The following is a 20,397-nucleotide window of genomic DNA, read 5'->3' as shown; positions in this document are numbered from 1 at the left end:
CACGTGTACTATATTGTAAATTATACTTTTAGATAAATATGTATGGTATTAATTTAAAAATGAACTTTTTTAAGCTCATCCCTAAGGACACATAAGAAATATTTATATTGTAAAAGTAATTTAAATTGTCATCCATTCTCTGGTTTGGGGTTCACTAAAAACAGTACTTTCCATGAGATTTTCTCCAAGTGTTTCTGGAAGTCTGTTCCTTTCTCCATTAGGTAAATGTTTATCAAATATCTAATGTGAAGAAAAAAATTGAAATGTTACTTAACTAATTATATCAAATATTGTCATATTATGTTTCACAAAAAGTTAATAAATTGAAAGAATAATTACAGACTTTAGAAATTTTTCAATTAACTACACAACGTTTATCCAAAGCAGAACAGAATAAAGGAGAAGGAAGTATTATCTGACCTCATCAAATGTAGTATAGAGTGTAGTGTACTGCAAAAGACAGACGAAAAAGTAAACGTAAGTAAACAAGTATACGGTACATGTATTTATATACGGGTTAATCAATGATACATTATACATTAGCCACAACTTCTGATGTAAAGCCAACCAAATATTAAATACACAAAAAATAGTTCAGAGGTCACATCAAGTTTACAGAAACATGATACATAAAAGTGCAGTACACTATAAAATGTACTTTTTTCCCACCAGGTCATAATTCTGCGGAATCACAATTTCTGTATAATCCACAGGTAGAAAATTGCACTAATTTCTTGGATTTATGTCTTAAATACACTTAAAGTGTGCTGATAAATTTCAAAATTTGAAAGTCTGTGATGGACATTTCAATACATGTATACCCCCCCCAACTTCGATTGTGGGGGATGTAATAAACCTCACAAAAATTAGTGATTTCACAATATTTATATTTTTAATTGTTTTCTCTGTAATAACTCTATGAAAGTTGATTTCTTGATAATTACACCTGAATGTAAATTTCGCCAAGTGAGAGGTCAGTAGCCCTTTTCACAAAAAATCTTAAGTTTTTGCATAGGATTTTAACTTAAGAATCTCTTACGACAAATCTTAAGTGCTTTTCACGAACGCATTCGTAGCAGATTGAACTTAAGATTTTACTTACGACAGACTTCATCTCTAGCAACGACTTCAATATGCTTTATAATCCTTAAATAAGTGTGTGAAAATAAAAATAAAACTTAGTTTTCAACATTTGTCAGCAAAACAAACATTATTGAATACAAATATCGAATGCAATCGTTTGTGAAGCAAGGTAGTTTAAAATCTGTCGTCACAATTGCAAGTCTGACGTAAAAGTAGGTCATACGAAAATCTTAAGTGAAACTTACATCGTAAATATTTTGAAGTGTATTTCATTTAATTTTTCGACAATGATTGTGAAAAAAAAATTTAAAATATTATTGGAAGTTGCTTTAAAAAGTTTAATGTAACGTGTATTTTGTTTTTTGCGGTTATATTTTTACAATAAAATCTATTATAAAATACTTAAGAGTGGGTTGGGGCTCTCGTAAAGTTACGACAGATTTTGCACTTAGGACTTTCTTAAGAAATTTTGTGAAAACGATTTTTATCATAAGTTTTCACTTAAGATAAAAATATGTTGTAAGATTTTTTGTGAAAAGGTCCACAGGAGTCTAATATGCATGTCAATCTCGTGCGGCTGTCTTTGTGTCTGATGCCAGTGGGCAGGGACTACTGAAATTAACATGGAGGCCTCGTGTACTTTAAATCTATTAGACAGCATTTTTTATTTATATTTACAATTTTATTTCATATATAAATGTAAATATAAGGAATCACGGCCTGGTTTGTTGGGTATGCTAGGGACATCAACGACAGTTTGAAACGTGGGATAATTTATGCATAACGGACTTCGCCCATTATGCAAATTATCCCACATTTCCATCTGTCATTGATGCTCTGGCATACCCAACAAACTAGACAGTGATTCATTAAATACATCTTGTGACTGGAACTAACCTCGGCTGTAAGCAGTCTTTCTGAGCAGCCATTTTCTTTGGTAAATACCAGCCTTAGAATGTGCTCCAGTTGAGGCAGCAACAAAATGGTGGCATAGAAATATTGTTTTTCAGCCATTAATTCTAAGGAGCACTGTATCAAATGCTGTCGGCCATGGATGTCCGGAGTCATTTCCACTAACTCCTTCACCAAGGGCAATTTGTTTCTTATGTCTAGTTAGATAAAACATTACTGGGTTATACTTCAAACAAACGCAACAACACATCTGTATATGAAGACAAAACGATAATGTACATGATGTATTGTATACAGACAAAATAATATTACTGAACAAAATTGTATACAGACACTACAACATTAGATATACAGTATATTATATACCTTTTTTCACTCACAGTTCTATAACCTTTTCTAAACCAAATCTGTTGTTGTACAATTTTGAATTTTAAGTTTTCTAACCATTTTTATACATTATTCATCATAATCATAATTATATATCATATGTAAAAATCTACTACACGAGCTGTTATTTTTTTTCAGTTTTATCCTGCAAAACTGCAGCAAAAATAAGGCTGCGTACAGCATTTATAACAGTAAGCATCTAGCATAGAGCTCTGTGTATTGTGTTGAAATTTTTTTATACAAGTTTTCTTGTTTCATAGGAAATCTGGACACAAATAGACTAAATAAAATCAAACAAAACACTGATTCATTTACATTGCAAACTCTAGATCTTAGAGGTAATTAAAACTTAATTACCTAGAGCATGAGAGGTAAACTTTGGATCTAATTTGAACTGCATTAGCTGTCTATGGACCTGTACGTGTTGACCCCTCTCCTCCAGGAGTTTACCAAAACTAGGCAGGGTGAGGTACAGGAAACATCCATATCTAGAAGGCAGATTTCATTCTGAATAAATGTCACCTTGAATCTACATCTATCTGTCACTATAAATCTCAAAATTCATTCTTAGACTATAAGGTAATTAAAGAATCCACATTCCATCATCCAGCAATCTTACAGTGATTGATTTTCAGAATGGCTAGTGGTAAACGGGACACAGATCACAAAAGAATATTTGATTGTATACCTCTTTGGTATCTCCCCAACATTAGGAAATCCATGCCACACAATATTTCTCAGGTTAAGAGAAGTTGGGGGACCCATCACAACTCGTAAAATTTGGATCTGTAAAATTAGAATTTCCAGAGAAATAAGAAATTGATCCAAAAATACCCAAACACACAAACAAATCAAATGCAAGTTAGATATTTTCTGTCAAAATGATTACAACAGTGTATTATTTGAATTTGGAATTATTTTGATTATTGGAATTTGGGGTTTTCAAGAAAAAAGCCCTTAGTCAGACTAACTTAGACAACTAACAAGAATTTCCATTTCTTTTTGTGTTAGTCTTAACTAACTTAGTTAACTAACAATAATTTTTCTAATAAATGTTGGGTTAGTCTTAACTAACTTAGCCAACTAATATGAGGCGCTGTTTTGGTATTTACTGCCAAAAAGTGATATCACCTATTCGAATAGGTGATATCACCTATTCAATTGGTGATATCACCTATTCGAATAAGTGATATCACCTATTCAGCTTCTGAATAGGTGATATCACCTATTCGAATAGGTGATATCACCTATTCGAATAAGTGATATCACCTATTCGAATAGGTGATATCACCTATTCAATTTGAATGAGTGATATCACCTATTCGAATAGGTGATATCACCTATTCGAATAGGTGATATCACTTATTCGAATAGGTGATATCACTTATTCGAATAGGTGATATCACTTATTCCTTTTGAATAGGTGATATCACTTATTCGAATAGGTGATATCACCTATTCAAATCAAATAGGTGATATCACCTATTCGAATAGGTGATATCACTTATTCGAATAGGTGATATCACTTATTCATTTTGAATAGGTGATATCACTTATTCGAATAGGTGATATCACCTATTCAAATTATTTATGAAATAACAACTGCTCCCAAGACTATAGCCTTTAGGTATCACACCGGTAATTGTTTTCACTATGTAATTCTATATAGAATAAAAAATCATTAAAAATCAGGTATTCGAATTCATGAAAAAATATTTAGCAGAAAGTGTTAAACGTTACCAGTCACATCAGCTGACACCAAAAAATAGGGTACCTACACGGCATTTTCTGATTTTTTCCATCCGCAAACAGGAATACCCTCAAAACCACGTGTATTCAATGTGTTTATAAACATCCTGTGTGCACCCCAGGAAGTGGCCTCCTATGCCCCGAAAGAAATAGTTCCTGTCAAAAACCTTTAATATTTTACAAAGTACATAAAATATCCTAAGCACAGATACCAAAAATGTAAAAATAGAATAAGGGAAATTAAAAAAATTCTCACAATAAAAAAAATATTTCTTTATTGTGTATGGAACTACAATTGACTAAGTACATTTTGATTGGTCAATTACCGGTGTGATACCTTGAAGGACCTTTGAAGTTGTCAGATTTTTTTCATTTTTGCACCTGAGATTTCTTAAATAACTGTCACTAACATCCTGAAGTCTGGGGATCTAATTCCCATTATTGCTGGAGATATGATGCATTTATCTCCCTTACTCCAGAGCTGTCAAGAATACACACTGAGCACTCTGACAGAAGTTTTTTGTGCATATTTTGAAGCAGAATTTCATCCTTAATAAACTAAGCCTGGCAACCAATTTTGTATCCATGGAGAGTATATGCACTGTTCTTCACAACAAACAAAAAATAATTCACAAGTCTGAGACCATTATGCAATTATTACATAACAAAATTGCATTTTACCCTCCTAAGAATGACAGAATTTACAGAAATTCTTAAATATTAGGCTGATAATAAAATCTGCATCTGGTCAATTTATGTTCCAAATAAAGCCTAGGTACTTGTCTACAACCTGCTATGCAGAAGTTTATCTAAAAGCTGTGTTGTAACACAGGGCAGTCCAAATGATATCAGCATCTGGGGAGGTTCTGGACAGCTCTGACACTCCATTAAACTTGCTTTGATGATAAGAAAATGGAGAAAACAATTCAGATGTAATTTATTGTTGTGATTTATGTAACTGGCTTTCTCTGCAGACACAAATTAGCCATGAAATTCCAATTGAACATACATAATTATTCTCTTTTCATTCAATTACTCAGGAATTTCAAAGATGTTTGATGAATTTGCATGATTAATTCAAGATTACAGCTTTTTGTTTCACCAAATTTACATAAAAATTCAACATTTAAATTCAAAAATATAAATCTTAAACATTTTTATGGGTCTTAACACTTTTAAATGTGAATAAATGCAACAAATAAACTAATATCAGGCCATCCTCCATGATTCTTGGAGGTGGGTGGGTGTACAAAAACTGCTGATAAAATTTATAGGAAGTGACAAAAGAAGAACAGGGCACTTTATTAGCTGAATTATGGTTATTCTGATATTTTGATTGTGTAAATATGTCAAATTTCTTCATCACTTTAATTTGTAATTTATTAATATTTCAGTACATTAATGTGCTTGACAAATCATGCTAAAATAAACATCCTGACTGAGACTTAATTTAAAAGAGAGGGTCAACACCTACATAAAAGTGGTAAAATGACAAAAAACATTCTCCGGCAAACTGAAAAATCTTGAATGTCAGCTGCGAAAGCATGGAAAAAGTCTAGAGAACCATAACAGGCATACCATGGTGCTAAGTGACATTCTGCACTATATGTGTGATGCATGGTTGGGACTCAGAATAAGTATTCACTCTCATGCCCTGACAGTATTTATGCATTTTTGGTCATAAGCTTCTTATTTTTGAAAAATTCTTAATAAATTTTATTTGTACTTTACTTTTATTAGACAAATTTAACTCATTTCATTATTTCTATGCCTCCATTCCAGTAATAAATGAATCACTTAAGGTGAATAAAATGAAAGTAAACCCAGTCTCTGTAAAATTTAACACTTTTTAAAAACATGTTTTACTTCTTCACATTTTATCGCAGTTGTTGCTTTTGTTGAAAACTCATTCGCAAACCCAGAATTAGTCTTTTCTTGAAAAAATCAGCCTAAAGCGCTTTTACGGCAAAGTCTGTAGACACTATAATTGACTGCGGTCAGGTGGTGCACAGAGTTTAAAGTCATCTAAAATAAAAAACCAACATTTTCTAACTTCTTTCTACATGTCAGATGCATAATCCTACTTTGAAAGTCATAATTTGGAGTTTTGAGGGTAAAACATGACATATTATTAGTATTTTACATAGAAATCTGTATAAATTAATGTCAACCCTGCTTCTAAATCTAAAAATATGTGCTTTCACACAGAAAGTTAATAAAATGACATATTTTGTTGAAAGATGCCTTTATAAAATTAAAATTGCCTTTAATATGGGTGTAGATGATTTTACACAATCACCTTCAAGGTATCACACCGGTAATTGTTTTCACTATGTAATTCTATATAGAATAAAAAATCATTAAAAATCAGGTATTCGAATTCATGAAAAAATATTTAGCAGAAAGTGTTAAACGTTACCAGTCACATCAGCTGACACCAAAAAATAGGGTACCTACACGGCATTTTCTGATTTTTTCCATCCGCAAACAGGAATACCCTCAAAACCACGTGTATTCAATGTGTTTATAAACATCCTGTGTGCACCCCAGGAAGTGGCCTCCTATGCCCCGAAAGAAATAGTTCCTGTCAAAAACCTTTAATATTTTACAAAGTACATAAAATATCCTAAGCACAGATACCAAAAATGTAAAAATAGAATAAGGGAAATTAAAAAAATTCTCACAATAAAAAAAATATTTCTTTATTGTGTATGGAACTACAATTGACTAAGTACATTTTGATTGGTCAATTACCGGTGTGATACCTTGAAGGACCTTTGAAGTTGTCAGATTTTTTTCATTTTTGCACCTGAGATTTCTTAAATAACTGTCACTAACATCCTGAAGTCTGGGGATCTAATTCCCATTATTGCTGGAGATATGATGCATTTATCTCCCTTACTCCAGAGCTGTCAAGAATACACACTGAGCACTCTGACAGAAGTTTTTTGTGCATATTTTGAAGCAGAATTTCATCCTTAATAAACTAAGCCTGGCAACCAATTTTGTATCCATGGAGAGTATATGCACTGTTCTTCACAACAAACAAAAAATAATTCACAAGTCTGAGACCATTATGCAATTATTACATAACAAAATTGCATTTTACCCTCCTAAGAATGACAGAATTTACAGAAATTCTTAAATATTAGGCTGATAATAAAATCTGCATCTGGTCAATTTATGTTCCAAATAAAGCCTAGGTACTTGTCTACAACCTGCTATGCAGAAGTTTATCTAAAAGCTGTGTTGTAACACAGGGCAGTCCAAATGATATCAGCATCTGGGGAGGTTCTGGACAGCTCTGACACTCCATTAAACTTGCTTTGATGATAAGAAAATGGAGAAAACAATTCAGATGTAATTTATTGTTGTGATTTATGTAACTGGCTTTCTCTGCAGACACAAATTAGCCATGAAATTCCAATTGAACATACATAATTATTCTCTTTTCATTCAATTACTCAGGAATTTCAAAGATGTTTGATGAATTTGCATGATTAATTCAAGATTACAGCTTTTTGTTTCACCAAATTTACATAAAAATTCAACATTTAAATTCAAAAATATAAATCTTAAACATTTTTATGGGTCTTAACACTTTTAAATGTGAATAAATGCAACAAATAAACTAATATCAGGCCATCCTCCATGATTCTTGGAGGTGGGTGGGTGTACAAAAACTGCTGATAAAATTTATAGGAAGTGACAAAAGAAGAACAGGGCACTTTATTAGCTGAATTATGGTTATTCTGATATTTTGATTGTGTAAATATGTCAAATTTCTTCATCACTTTAATTTGTAATTTATTAATATTTCAGTACATTAATGTGCTTGACAAATCATGCTAAAATAAACATCCTGACTGAGACTTAATTTAAAAGAGAGGGTCAACACCTACATAAAAGTGGTAAAATGACAAAAAACATTCTCCGGCAAACTGAAAAATCTTGAATGTCAGCTGCGAAAGCATGGAAAAAGTCTAGAGAACCATAACAGGCATACCATGGTGCTAAGTGACATTCTGCACTATATGTGTGATGCATGGTTGGGACTCAGAATAAGTATTCACTCTCATGCCCTGACAGTATTTATGCATTTTTGGTCATAAGCTTCTTATTTTTGAAAAATTCTTAATAAATTTTATTTGTACTTTACTTTTATTAGACAAATTTAACTCATTTCATTATTTCTATGCCTCCATTCCAGTAATAAATGAATCACTTAAGGTGAATAAAATGAAAGTAAACCCAGTCTCTGTAAAATTTAACACTTTTTAAAAACATGTTTTACTTCTTCACATTTTATCGCAGTTGTTGCTTTTGTTGAAAACTCATTCGCAAACCCAGAATTAGTCTTTTCTTGAAAAAATCAGCCTAAAGCGCTTTTACGGCAAAGTCTGTAGACACTATAATTGACTGCGGTCAGGTGGTGCACAGAGTTTAAAGTCATCTAAAATAAAAAACCAACATTTTCTAACTTCTTTCTACATGTCAGATGCATAATCCTACTTTGAAAGTCATAATTTGGAGTTTTGAGGGTAAAACATGACATATTATTAGTATTTTACATAGAAATCTGTATAAATTAATGTCAACCCTGCTTCTAAATCTAAAAATATGTGCTTTCACACAGAAAGTTAATAAAATGACATATTTTGTTGAAAGATGCCTTTATAAAATTAAAATTGCCTTTAATATGGGTGTAGATGATTTTACACAATCACCTTCAAGGTATCACACCGGTAATTGTTTTCACTATGTAATTCTATATAGAATAAAAAATCATTAAAAATCAGGTATTCGAATTCATGAAAAAATATTTAGCAGAAAGTGTTAAACGTTACCAGTCACATCAGCTGACACCAAAAAATAGGGTACCTACACGGCATTTTCTGATTTTTTCCATCCGCAAACAGGAATACCCTCAAAACCACGTGTATTCAATGTGTTTATAAACATCCTGTGTGCACCCCAGGAAGTGGCCTCCTATGCCCCGAAAGAAATAGTTCCTGTCAAAAACCTTTAATATTTTACAAAGTACATAAAATATCCTAAGCACAGATACCAAAAATGTAAAAATAGAATAAGGGAAATTAAAAAAATTCTCACAATAAAAAAAATATTTCTTTATTGTGTATGGAACTACAATTGACTAAGTACATTTTGATTGGTCAATTACCGGTGTGATACCTTGAAGGACCTTTGAAGTTGTCAGATTTTTTTCATTTTTGCACCTGAGATTTCTTAAATAACTGTCACTAACATCCTGAAGTCTGGGGATCTAATTCCCATTATTGCTGGAGATATGATGCATTTATCTCCCTTACTCCAGAGCTGTCAAGAATACACACTGAGCACTCTGACAGAAGTTTTTTGTGCATATTTTGAAGCAGAATTTCATCCTTAATAAACTAAGCCTGGCAACCAATTTTGTATCCATGGAGAGTATATGCACTGTTCTTCACAACAAACAAAAAATAATTCACAAGTCTGAGACCATTATGCAATTATTACATAACAAAATTGCATTTTACCCTCCTAAGAATGACAGAATTTACAGAAATTCTTAAATATTAGGCTGATAATAAAATCTGCATCTGGTCAATTTATGTTCCAAATAAAGCCTAGGTACTTGTCTACAACCTGCTATGCAGAAGTTTATCTAAAAGCTGTGTTGTAACACAGGGCAGTCCAAATGATATCAGCATCTGGGGAGGTTCTGGACAGCTCTGACACTCCATTAAACTTGCTTTGATGATAAGAAAATGGAGAAAACAATTCAGATGTAATTTATTGTTGTGATTTATGTAACTGGCTTTCTCTGCAGACACAAATTAGCCATGAAATTCCAATTGAACATACATAATTATTCTCTTTTCATTCAATTACTCAGGAATTTCAAAGATGTTTGATGAATTTGCATGATTAATTCAAGATTACAGCTTTTTGTTTCACCAAATTTACATAAAAATTCAACATTTAAATTCAAAAATATAAATCTTAAACATTTTTATGGGTCTTAACACTTTTAAATGTGAATAAATGCAACAAATAAACTAATATCAGGCCATCCTCCATGATTCTTGGAGGTGGGTGGGTGTACAAAAACTGCTGATAAAATTTATAGGAAGTGACAAAAGAAGAACAGGGCACTTTATTAGCTGAATTATGGTTATTCTGATATTTTGATTGTGTAAATATGTCAAATTTCTTCATCACTTTAATTTGTAATTTATTAATATTTCAGTACATTAATGTGCTTGACAAATCATGCTAAAATAAACATCCTGACTGAGACTTAATTTAAAAGAGAGGGTCAACACCTACATAAAAGTGGTAAAATGACAAAAAACATTCTCCGGCAAACTGAAAAATCTTGAATGTCAGCTGCGAAAGCATGGAAAAAGTCTAGAGAACCATAACAGGCATACCATGGTGCTAAGTGACATTCTGCACTATATGTGTGATGCATGGTTGGGACTCAGAATAAGTATTCACTCTCATGCCCTGACAGTATTTATGCATTTTTGGTCATAAGCTTCTTATTTTTGAAAAATTCTTAATAAATTTTATTTGTACTTTACTTTTATTAGACAAATTTAACTCATTTCATTATTTCTATGCCTCCATTCCAGTAATAAATGAATCACTTAAGGTGAATAAAATGAAAGTAAACCCAGTCTCTGTAAAATTTAACACTTTTTAAAAACATGTTTTACTTCTTCACATTTTATCGCAGTTGTTGCTTTTGTTGAAAACTCATTCGCAAACCCAGAATTAGTCTTTTCTTGAAAAAATCAGCCTAAAGCGCTTTTACGGCAAAGTCTGTAGACACTATAATTGACTGCGGTCAGGTGGTGCACAGAGTTTAAAGTCATCTAAAATAAAAAACCAACATTTTCTAACTTCTTTCTACATGTCAGATGCATAATCCTACTTTGAAAGTCATAATTTGGAGTTTTGAGGGTAAAACATGACATATTATTAGTATTTTACATAGAAATCTGTATAAATTAATGTCAACCCTGCTTCTAAATCTAAAAATATGTGCTTTCACACAGAAAGTTAATAAAATGACATATTTTGTTGAAAGATGCCTTTATAAAATTAAAATTGCCTTTAATATGGGTGTAGATGATTTTACACAATCACCTTCAAGGTATCACACCGGTAATTGTTTTCACTATGTAATTCTATATAGAATAAAAAATCATTAAAAATCAGGTATTCGAATTCATGAAAAAATATTTAGCAGAAAGTGTTAAACGTTACCAGTCACATCAGCTGACACCAAAAAATAGGGTACCTACACGGCATTTTCTGATTTTTTCCATCCGCAAACAGGAATACCCTCAAAACCACGTGTATTCAATGTGTTTATAAACATCCTGTGTGCACCCCAGGAAGTGGCCTCCTATGCCCCGAAAGAAATAGTTCCTGTCAAAAACCTTTAATATTTTACAAAGTACATAAAATATCCTAAGCACAGATACCAAAAATGTAAAAATAGAATAAGGGAAATTAAAAAAATTCTCACAATAAAAAAAATATTTCTTTATTGTGTATGGAACTACAATTGACTAAGTACATTTTGATTGGTCAATTACCGGTGTGATACCTTGAAGGACCTTTGAAGTTGTCAGATTTTTTTCATTTTTGCACCTGAGATTTCTTAAATAACTGTCACTAACATCCTGAAGTCTGGGGATCTAATTCCCATTATTGCTGGAGATATGATGCATTTATCTCCCTTACTCCAGAGCTGTCAAGAATACACACTGAGCACTCTGACAGAAGTTTTTTGTGCATATTTTGAAGCAGAATTTCATCCTTAATAAACTAAGCCTGGCAACCAATTTTGTATCCATGGAGAGTATATGCACTGTTCTTCACAACAAACAAAAAATAATTCACAAGTCTGAGACCATTATGCAATTATTACATAACAAAATTGCATTTTACCCTCCTAAGAATGACAGAATTTACAGAAATTCTTAAATATTAGGCTGATAATAAAATCTGCATCTGGTCAATTTATGTTCCAAATAAAGCCTAGGTACTTGTCTACAACCTGCTATGCAGAAGTTTATCTAAAAGCTGTGTTGTAACACAGGGCAGTCCAAATGATATCAGCATCTGGGGAGGTTCTGGACAGCTCTGACACTCCATTAAACTTGCTTTGATGATAAGAAAATGGAGAAAACAATTCAGATGTAATTTATTGTTGTGATTTATGTAACTGGCTTTCTCTGCAGACACAAATTAGCCATGAAATTCCAATTGAACATACATAATTATTCTCTTTTCATTCAATTACTCAGGAATTTCAAAGATGTTTGATGAATTTGCATGATTAATTCAAGATTACAGCTTTTTGTTTCACCAAATTTACATAAAAATTCAACATTTAAATTCAAAAATATAAATCTTAAACATTTTTATGGGTCTTAACACTTTTAAATGTGAATAAATGCAACAAATAAACTAATATCAGGCCATCCTCCATGATTCTTGGAGGTGGGTGGGTGTACAAAAACTGCTGATAAAATTTATAGGAAGTGACAAAAGAAGAACAGGGCACTTTATTAGCTGAATTATGGTTATTCTGATATTTTGATTGTGTAAATATGTCAAATTTCTTCATCACTTTAATTTGTAATTTATTAATATTTCAGTACATTAATGTGCTTGACAAATCATGCTAAAATAAACATCCTGACTGAGACTTAATTTAAAAGAGAGGGTCAACACCTACATAAAAGTGGTAAAATGACAAAAAACATTCTCCGGCAAACTGAAAAATCTTGAATGTCAGCTGCGAAAGCATGGAAAAAGTCTAGAGAACCATAACAGGCATACCATGGTGCTAAGTGACATTCTGCACTATATGTGTGATGCATGGTTGGGACTCAGAATAAGTATTCACTCTCATGCCCTGACAGTATTTATGCATTTTTGGTCATAAGCTTCTTATTTTTGAAAAATTCTTAATAAATTTTATTTGTACTTTACTTTTATTAGACAAATTTAACTCATTTCATTATTTCTATGCCTCCATTCCAGTAATAAATGAATCACTTAAGGTGAATAAAATGAAAGTAAACCCAGTCTCTGTAAAATTTAACACTTTTTAAAAACATGTTTTACTTCTTCACATTTTATCGCAGTTGTTGCTTTTGTTGAAAACTCATTCGCAAACCCAGAATTAGTCTTTTCTTGAAAAAATCAGCCTAAAGCGCTTTTACGGCAAAGTCTGTAGACACTATAATTGACTGCGGTCAGGTGGTGCACAGAGTTTAAAGTCATCTAAAATAAAAAACCAACATTTTCTAACTTCTTTCTACATGTCAGATGCATAATCCTACTTTGAAAGTCATAATTTGGAGTTTTGAGGGTAAAACATGACATATTATTAGTATTTTACATAGAAATCTGTATAAATTAATGTCAACCCTGCTTCTAAATCTAAAAATATGTGCTTTCACACAGAAAGTTAATAAAATGACATATTTTGTTGAAAGATGCCTTTATAAAATTAAAATTGCCTTTAATATGGGTGTAGATGATTTTACACAATCACCTTCAAGGTATCACACCGGTAATTGTTTTCACTATGTAATTCTATATAGAATAAAAAATCATTAAAAATCAGGTATTCGAATTCATGAAAAAATATTTAGCAGAAAGTGTTAAACGTTACCAGTCACATCAGCTGACACCAAAAAATAGGGTACCTACACGGCATTTTCTGATTTTTTCCATCCGCAAACAGGAATACCCTCAAAACCACGTGTATTCAATGTGTTTATAAACATCCTGTGTGCACCCCAGGAAGTGGCCTCCTATGCCCCGAAAGAAATAGTTCCTGTCAAAAACCTTTAATATTTTACAAAGTACATAAAATATCCTAAGCACAGATACCAAAAATGTAAAAATAGAATAAGGGAAATTAAAAAAATTCTCACAATAAAAAAAATATTTCTTTATTGTGTATGGAACTACAATTGACTAAGTACATTTTGATTGGTCAATTACCGGTGTGATACCTTGAAGGACCTTTGAAGTTGTCAGATTTTTTTCATTTTTGCACCTGAGATTTCTTAAATAACTGTCACTAACATCCTGAAGTCTGGGGATCTAATTCCCATTATTGCTGGAGATATGATGCATTTATCTCCCTTACTCCAGAGCTGTCAAGAATACACACTGAGCACTCTGACAGAAGTTTTTTGTGCATATTTTGAAGCAGAATTTCATCCTTAATAAACTAAGCCTGGCAACCAATTTTGTATCCATGGAGAGTATATGCACTGTTCTTCACAACAAACAAAAAATAATTCACAAGTCTGAGACCATTATGCAATTATTACATAACAAAATTGCATTTTACCCTCCTAAGAATGACAGAATTTACAGAAATTCTTAAATATTAGGCTGATAATAAAATCTGCATCTGGTCAATTTATGTTCCAAATAAAGCCTAGGTACTTGTCTACAACCTGCTATGCAGAAGTTTATCTAAAAGCTGTGTTGTAACACAGGGCAGTCCAAATGATATCAGCATCTGGGGAGGTTCTGGACAGCTCTGACACTCCATTAAACTTGCTTTGATGATAAGAAAATGGAGAAAACAATTCAGATGTAATTTATTGTTGTGATTTATGTAACTGGCTTTCTCTGCAGACACAAATTAGCCATGAAATTCCAATTGAACATACATAATTATTCTCTTTTCATTCAATTACTCAGGAATTTCAAAGATGTTTGATGAATTTGCATGATTAATTCAAGATTACAGCTTTTTGTTTCACCAAATTTACATAAAAATTCAACATTTAAATTCAAAAATATAAATCTTAAACATTTTTATGGGTCTTAACACTTTTAAATGTGAATAAATGCAACAAATAAACTAATATCAGGCCATCCTCCATGATTCTTGGAGGTGGGTGGGTGTACAAAAACTGCTGATAAAATTTATAGGAAGTGACAAAAGAAGAACAGGGCACTTTATTAGCTGAATTATGGTTATTCTGATATTTTGATTGTGTAAATATGTCAAATTTCTTCATCACTTTAATTTGTAATTTATTAATATTTCAGTACATTAATGTGCTTGACAAATCATGCTAAAATAAACATCCTGACTGAGACTTAATTTAAAAGAGAGGGTCAACACCTACATAAAAGTGGTAAAATGACAAAAAACATTCTCCGGCAAACTGAAAAATCTTGAATGTCAGCTGCGAAAGCATGGAAAAAGTCTAGAGAACCATAACAGGCATACCATGGTGCTAAGTGACATTCTGCACTATATGTGTGATGCATGGTTGGGACTCAGAATAAGTATTCACTCTCATGCCCTGACAGTATTTATGCATTTTTGGTCATAAGCTTCTTATTTTTGAAAAATTCTTAATAAATTTTATTTGTACTTTACTTTTATTAGACAAATTTAACTCATTTCATTATTTCTATGCCTCCATTCCAGTAATAAATGAATCACTTAAGGTGAATAAAATGAAAGTAAACCCAGTCTCTGTAAAATTTAACACTTTTTAAAAACATGTTTTACTTCTTCACATTTTATCGCAGTTGTTGCTTTTGTTGAAAACTCATTCGCAAACCCAGAATTAGTCTTTTCTTGAAAAAATCAGCCTAAAGCGCTTTTACGGCAAAGTCTGTAGACACTATAATTGACTGCGGTCAGGTGGTGCACAGAGTTTAAAGTCATCTAAAATAAAAAACCAACATTTTCTAACTTCTTTCTACATGTCAGATGCATAATCCTACTTTGAAAGTCATAATTTGGAGTTTTGAGGGTAAAACATGACATATTATTAGTATTTTACATAGAAATCTGTATAAATTAATGTCAACCCTGCTTCTAAATCTAAAAATATGTGCTTTCACACAGAAAGTTAATAAAATGACATATTTTGTTGAAAGATGCCTTTATAAAATTAAAATTGCCTTTAATATGGGTGTAGATGATTTTACACAATCACCTTCAAGGTATCACACCGGTAATTGTTTTCACTATGTAATTCTATATAGAATAAAAAATCATTAAAAATCAGGTATTCGAATTCATGAAAAAATATTTAGCAGAAAGTGTTAAACGTTACCAGTCACATCAGCTGACACCAAAAAATAGGGTACCTACACGGCATTTTCTGATTTTTTCCATCCGCAAACAGGAATACCCTCAAAACCACGTGTATTCAATGTGTTTATAAACATCCTGTGTGCACCCCAGGAAGTGGCCTCCTATGCCCCGAAAGAAATAGTTCCTGTCAAAAACCTTTAATATTTTACAAAGTACATAAAATATCCTAAGCACAGATACCAAAAATGTAAAAATAGAATAAGGGAAATTAAAAAAATTCTCACAATAAAAAAAATATTTCTTTATTGTGTATGGAACTACAATTGACTAAGTACATTTTGATTGGTCAATTACCGGTGTGATACCTTGAAGGACCTTTGAAGTTGTCAGATTTTTTTCATTTTTGCACCTGAGATTTCTTAAATAACTGTCACTAACATCCTGAAGTCTGGGGATCTAATTCCCATTATTGCTGGAGATATGATGCATTTATCTCCCTTACTCCAGAGCTGTCAAGAATACACACTGAGCACTCTGACAGAAGTTTTTTGTGCATATTTTGAAGCAGAATTTCATCCTTAATAAACTAAGCCTGGCAACCAATTTTGTATCCATGGAGAGTATATGCACTGTTCTTCACAACAAACAAAAAATAATTCACAAGTCTGAGACCATTATGCAATTATTACATAACAAAATTGCATTTTACCCTCCTAAGAATGACAGAATTTACAGAAATTCTTAAATATTAGGCTGATAATAAAATCTGCATCTGGTCAATTTATGTTCCAAATAAAGCCTAGGTACTTGTCTACAACCTGCTATGCAGAAGTTTATCTAAAAGCTGTGTTGTAACACAGGGCAGTCCAAATGATATCAGCATCTGGGGAGGTTCTGGACAGCTCTGACACTCCATTAAACTTGCTTTGATGATAAGAAAATGGAGAAAACAATTCAGATGTAATTTATTGTTGTGATTTATGTAACTGGCTTTCTCTGCAGACACAAATTAGCCATGAAATTCCAATTGAACATACATAATTATTCTCTTTTCATTCAATTACTCAGGAATTTCAAAGATGTTTGATGAATTTGCATGATTAATTCAAGATTACAGCTTTTTGTTTCACCAAATTTACATAAAAATTCAACATTTAAATTCAAAAATATAAATCTTAAACATTTTTATGGGTCTTAACACTTTTAAATGTGAATAAATGCAACAAATAAACTAATATCAGGCCATCCTCCATGATTCTTGGAGGTGGGTGGGTGTACAAAAACTGCTGATAAAATTTATAGGAAGTGACAAAAGAAGAACAGGGCACTTTATTAGCTGAATTATGGTTATTCTGATATTTTGATTGTGTAAATATGTCAAATTTCTTCATCACTTTAATTTGTAATTTATTAATATTTCAGTACATTAATGTGCTTGACAAATCATGCTAAAATAAACATCCTGACTGAGACTTAATTTAAAAGAGAGGGTCAACACCTACATAAAAGTGGTAAAATGACAAAAAACATTCTCCGGCAAACTGAAAAATCTTGAATGTCAGCTGCGAAAGCATGGAAAAAGTCTAGAGAACCATAACAGGCATACCATGGTGCTAAGTGACATTCTGCACTATATGTGTGATGCATGGTTGGGACTCAGAATAAGTATTCACTCTCATGCCCTGACAGTATTTATGCATTTTTGGTCATAAGCTTCTTATTTTTGAAAAATTCTTAATAAATTTTATTTGTACTTTACTTTTATTAGACAAATTTAACTCATTTCATTATTTCTATGCCTCCATTCCAGTAATAAATGAATCACTTAAGGTGAATAAAATGAAAGTAAACCCAGTCTCTGTAAAATTTAACACTTTTTAAAAACATGTTTTACTTCTTCACATTTTATCGCAGTTGTTGCTTTTGTTGAAAACTCATTCGCAAACCCAGAATTAGTCTTTTCTTGAAAAAATCAGCCTAAAGCGCTTTTACGGCAAAGTCTGTAGACACTATAATTGACTGCGGTCAGGTGGTGCACAGAGTTTAAAGTCATCTAAAATAAAAAACCAACATTTTCTAACTTCTTTCTACATGTCAGATGCATAATCCTACTTTGAAAGTCATAATTTGGAGTTTTGAGGGTAAAACATGACATATTATTAGTATTTTACATAGAAATCTGTATAAATTAATGTCAACCCTGCTTCTAAATCTAAAAATATGTGCTTTCACACAGAAAGTTAATAAAATGACATATTTTGTTGAAAGATGCCTTTATAAAATTAAAATTGCCTTTAATATGGGTGTAGATGATTTTACACAATCACCTTCAAGGTATCACACCGGTAATTGTTTTCACTATGTAATTCTATATAGAATAAAAAATCATTAAAAATCAGGTATTCGAATTCATGAAAAAATATTTAGCAGAAAGTGTTAAACGTTACCAGTCACATCAGCTGACACCAAAAAATAGGGTACCTACACGGCATTTTCTGATTTTTTCCATCCGCAAACAGGAATACCCTCAAAACCACGTGTATTCAATGTGTTTATAAACATCCTGTGTGCACCCCAGGAAGTGGCCTCCTATGCCCCGAAAGAAATAGTTCCTGTCAAAAACCTTTAATATTTTACAAAGTACATAAAATATCCTAAGCACAGATACCAAAAATGTAAAAATAGAATAAGGGAAATTAAAAAAATTCTCACAATAAAAAAAATATTTCTTTATTGTGTATGGAACTACAATTGACTAAGTACATTTTGATTGGTCAATTACCGGTGTGATACCTTGAAGGACCTTTGAAGTTGTCAGATTTTTTTCATTTTTGCACCTGAGATTTCTTAAATAACTGTCACTAACATCCTGAAGTCTGGGGATCTAATTCCCATTATTGCTGGAGATATGATGCATTTATCTCCCTTACTCCAGAGCTGTCAAGAATACACACTGAGCACTCTGACAGAAGTTTTTTGTGCATATTTTGAAGCAGAATTTCATCCTTAATAAACTAAGCCTGGCAACCAATTTTGTATCCATGGAGAGTATATGCACTGTTCTTCACAACAAACAAAAAATAATTCACAAGTCTGAGACCATTATGCAATTATTACATAACAAAATTGCATTTTACCCTCCTAAGAATGACAGAATTTACAGAAATTCTTAAATATTAGGCTGATAATAAAATCTGCATCTGGTCAATTTATGTTCCAAATAAAGCCTAGGTACTTGTCTACAACCTGCTATGCAGAAGTTTATCTAAAAGCTGTGTTGTAACACAGGGCAGTCCAAATGATATCAGCATCTGGGGAGGTTCTGGACAGCTCTGACACTCCATTAAACTTGCTTTGATGATAAGAAAATGGAGAAAACAATTCAGATGTAATTTATTGTTGTGATTTATGTAACTGGCTTTCTCTGCAGACACAAATTAGCCATGAAATTCCAATTGAACATACATAATTATTCTCTTTTCATTCAATTACTCAGGAATTTCAAAGATGTTTGATGAATTTGCATGATTAATTCAAGATTACAGCTTTTTGTTTCACCAAATTTACATAAAAATTCAACATTTAAATTCAAAAATATAAATCTTAAACATTTTTATGGGTCTTAACACTTTTAAATGTGAATAAATGCAACAAATAAACTAATATCAGGCCATCCTCCATGATTCTTGGAGGTGGGTGGGTGTACAAAAACTGCTGATAAAATTTATAGGAAGTGACAAAAGAAGAACAGGGCACTTTATTAGCTGAATTATGGTTATTCTGATATTTTGATTGTGTAAATATGTCAAATTTCTTCATCACTTTAATTTGTAATTTATTAATATTTCAGTACATTAATGTGCTTGACAAATCATGCTAAAATAAACATCCTGACTGAGACTTAATTTAAAAGAGAGGGTCAACACCTACATAAAAGTGGTAAAATGACAAAAAACATTCTCCGGCAAACTGAAAAATCTTGAATGTCAGCTGCGAAAGCATGGAAAAAGTCTAGAGAACCATAACAGGCATACCATGGTGCTAAGTGACATTCTGCACTATATGTGTGATGCATGGTTGGGACTCAGAATAAGTATTCACTCTCATGCCCTGACAGTATTTATGCATTTTTGGTCATAAGCTTCTTATTTTTG

At 31.9% G+C, this 20,397-nt stretch overlaps 1 protein-coding gene across 1 annotated transcript in view; it reads right to left on the bottom strand.

The window, feature by feature from the left end:
• Window positions 1-120: 120 nt before the first annotated feature.
• LOC133178105 (endoplasmic reticulum membrane-associated RNA degradation protein-like) overlaps window positions 121-20,397 on the bottom strand; it is a 57,423-nt gene continuing 37,146 nt past the window's right edge. Inside the window, exons 5-9 of the mRNA XM_061312864.1 lie at window positions 3,071-3,168; window positions 2,740-2,870; window positions 1,981-2,192; window positions 421-450; window positions 121-240 (exon numbers count right to left, since the gene is read on the bottom strand). Coding sequence (XP_061168848.1) covers window positions 121-240; window positions 421-450; window positions 1,981-2,192; window positions 2,740-2,870; window positions 3,071-3,168 — 591 coding nt within the window. The remainder of the gene's footprint in view (window positions 241-420; window positions 451-1,980; window positions 2,193-2,739; window positions 2,871-3,070; window positions 3,169-20,397) is intronic.

This window comes from Saccostrea echinata, unplaced genomic scaffold (assembly GCF_033153115.1).
Source record: "Saccostrea echinata isolate AGI-Se365-2 ecotype Australia unplaced genomic scaffold, CSIRO_AGI_Sech_v1 ptg000002l, whole genome shotgun sequence".
NCBI classification, from domain to species: domain Eukaryota; kingdom Metazoa; phylum Mollusca; class Bivalvia; order Ostreida; family Ostreidae; genus Saccostrea; species Saccostrea echinata.
The sequence above is the reverse complement of the archived record's forward strand: the minus strand, read 5'-3'. Positions and strand labels throughout refer to the sequence as shown.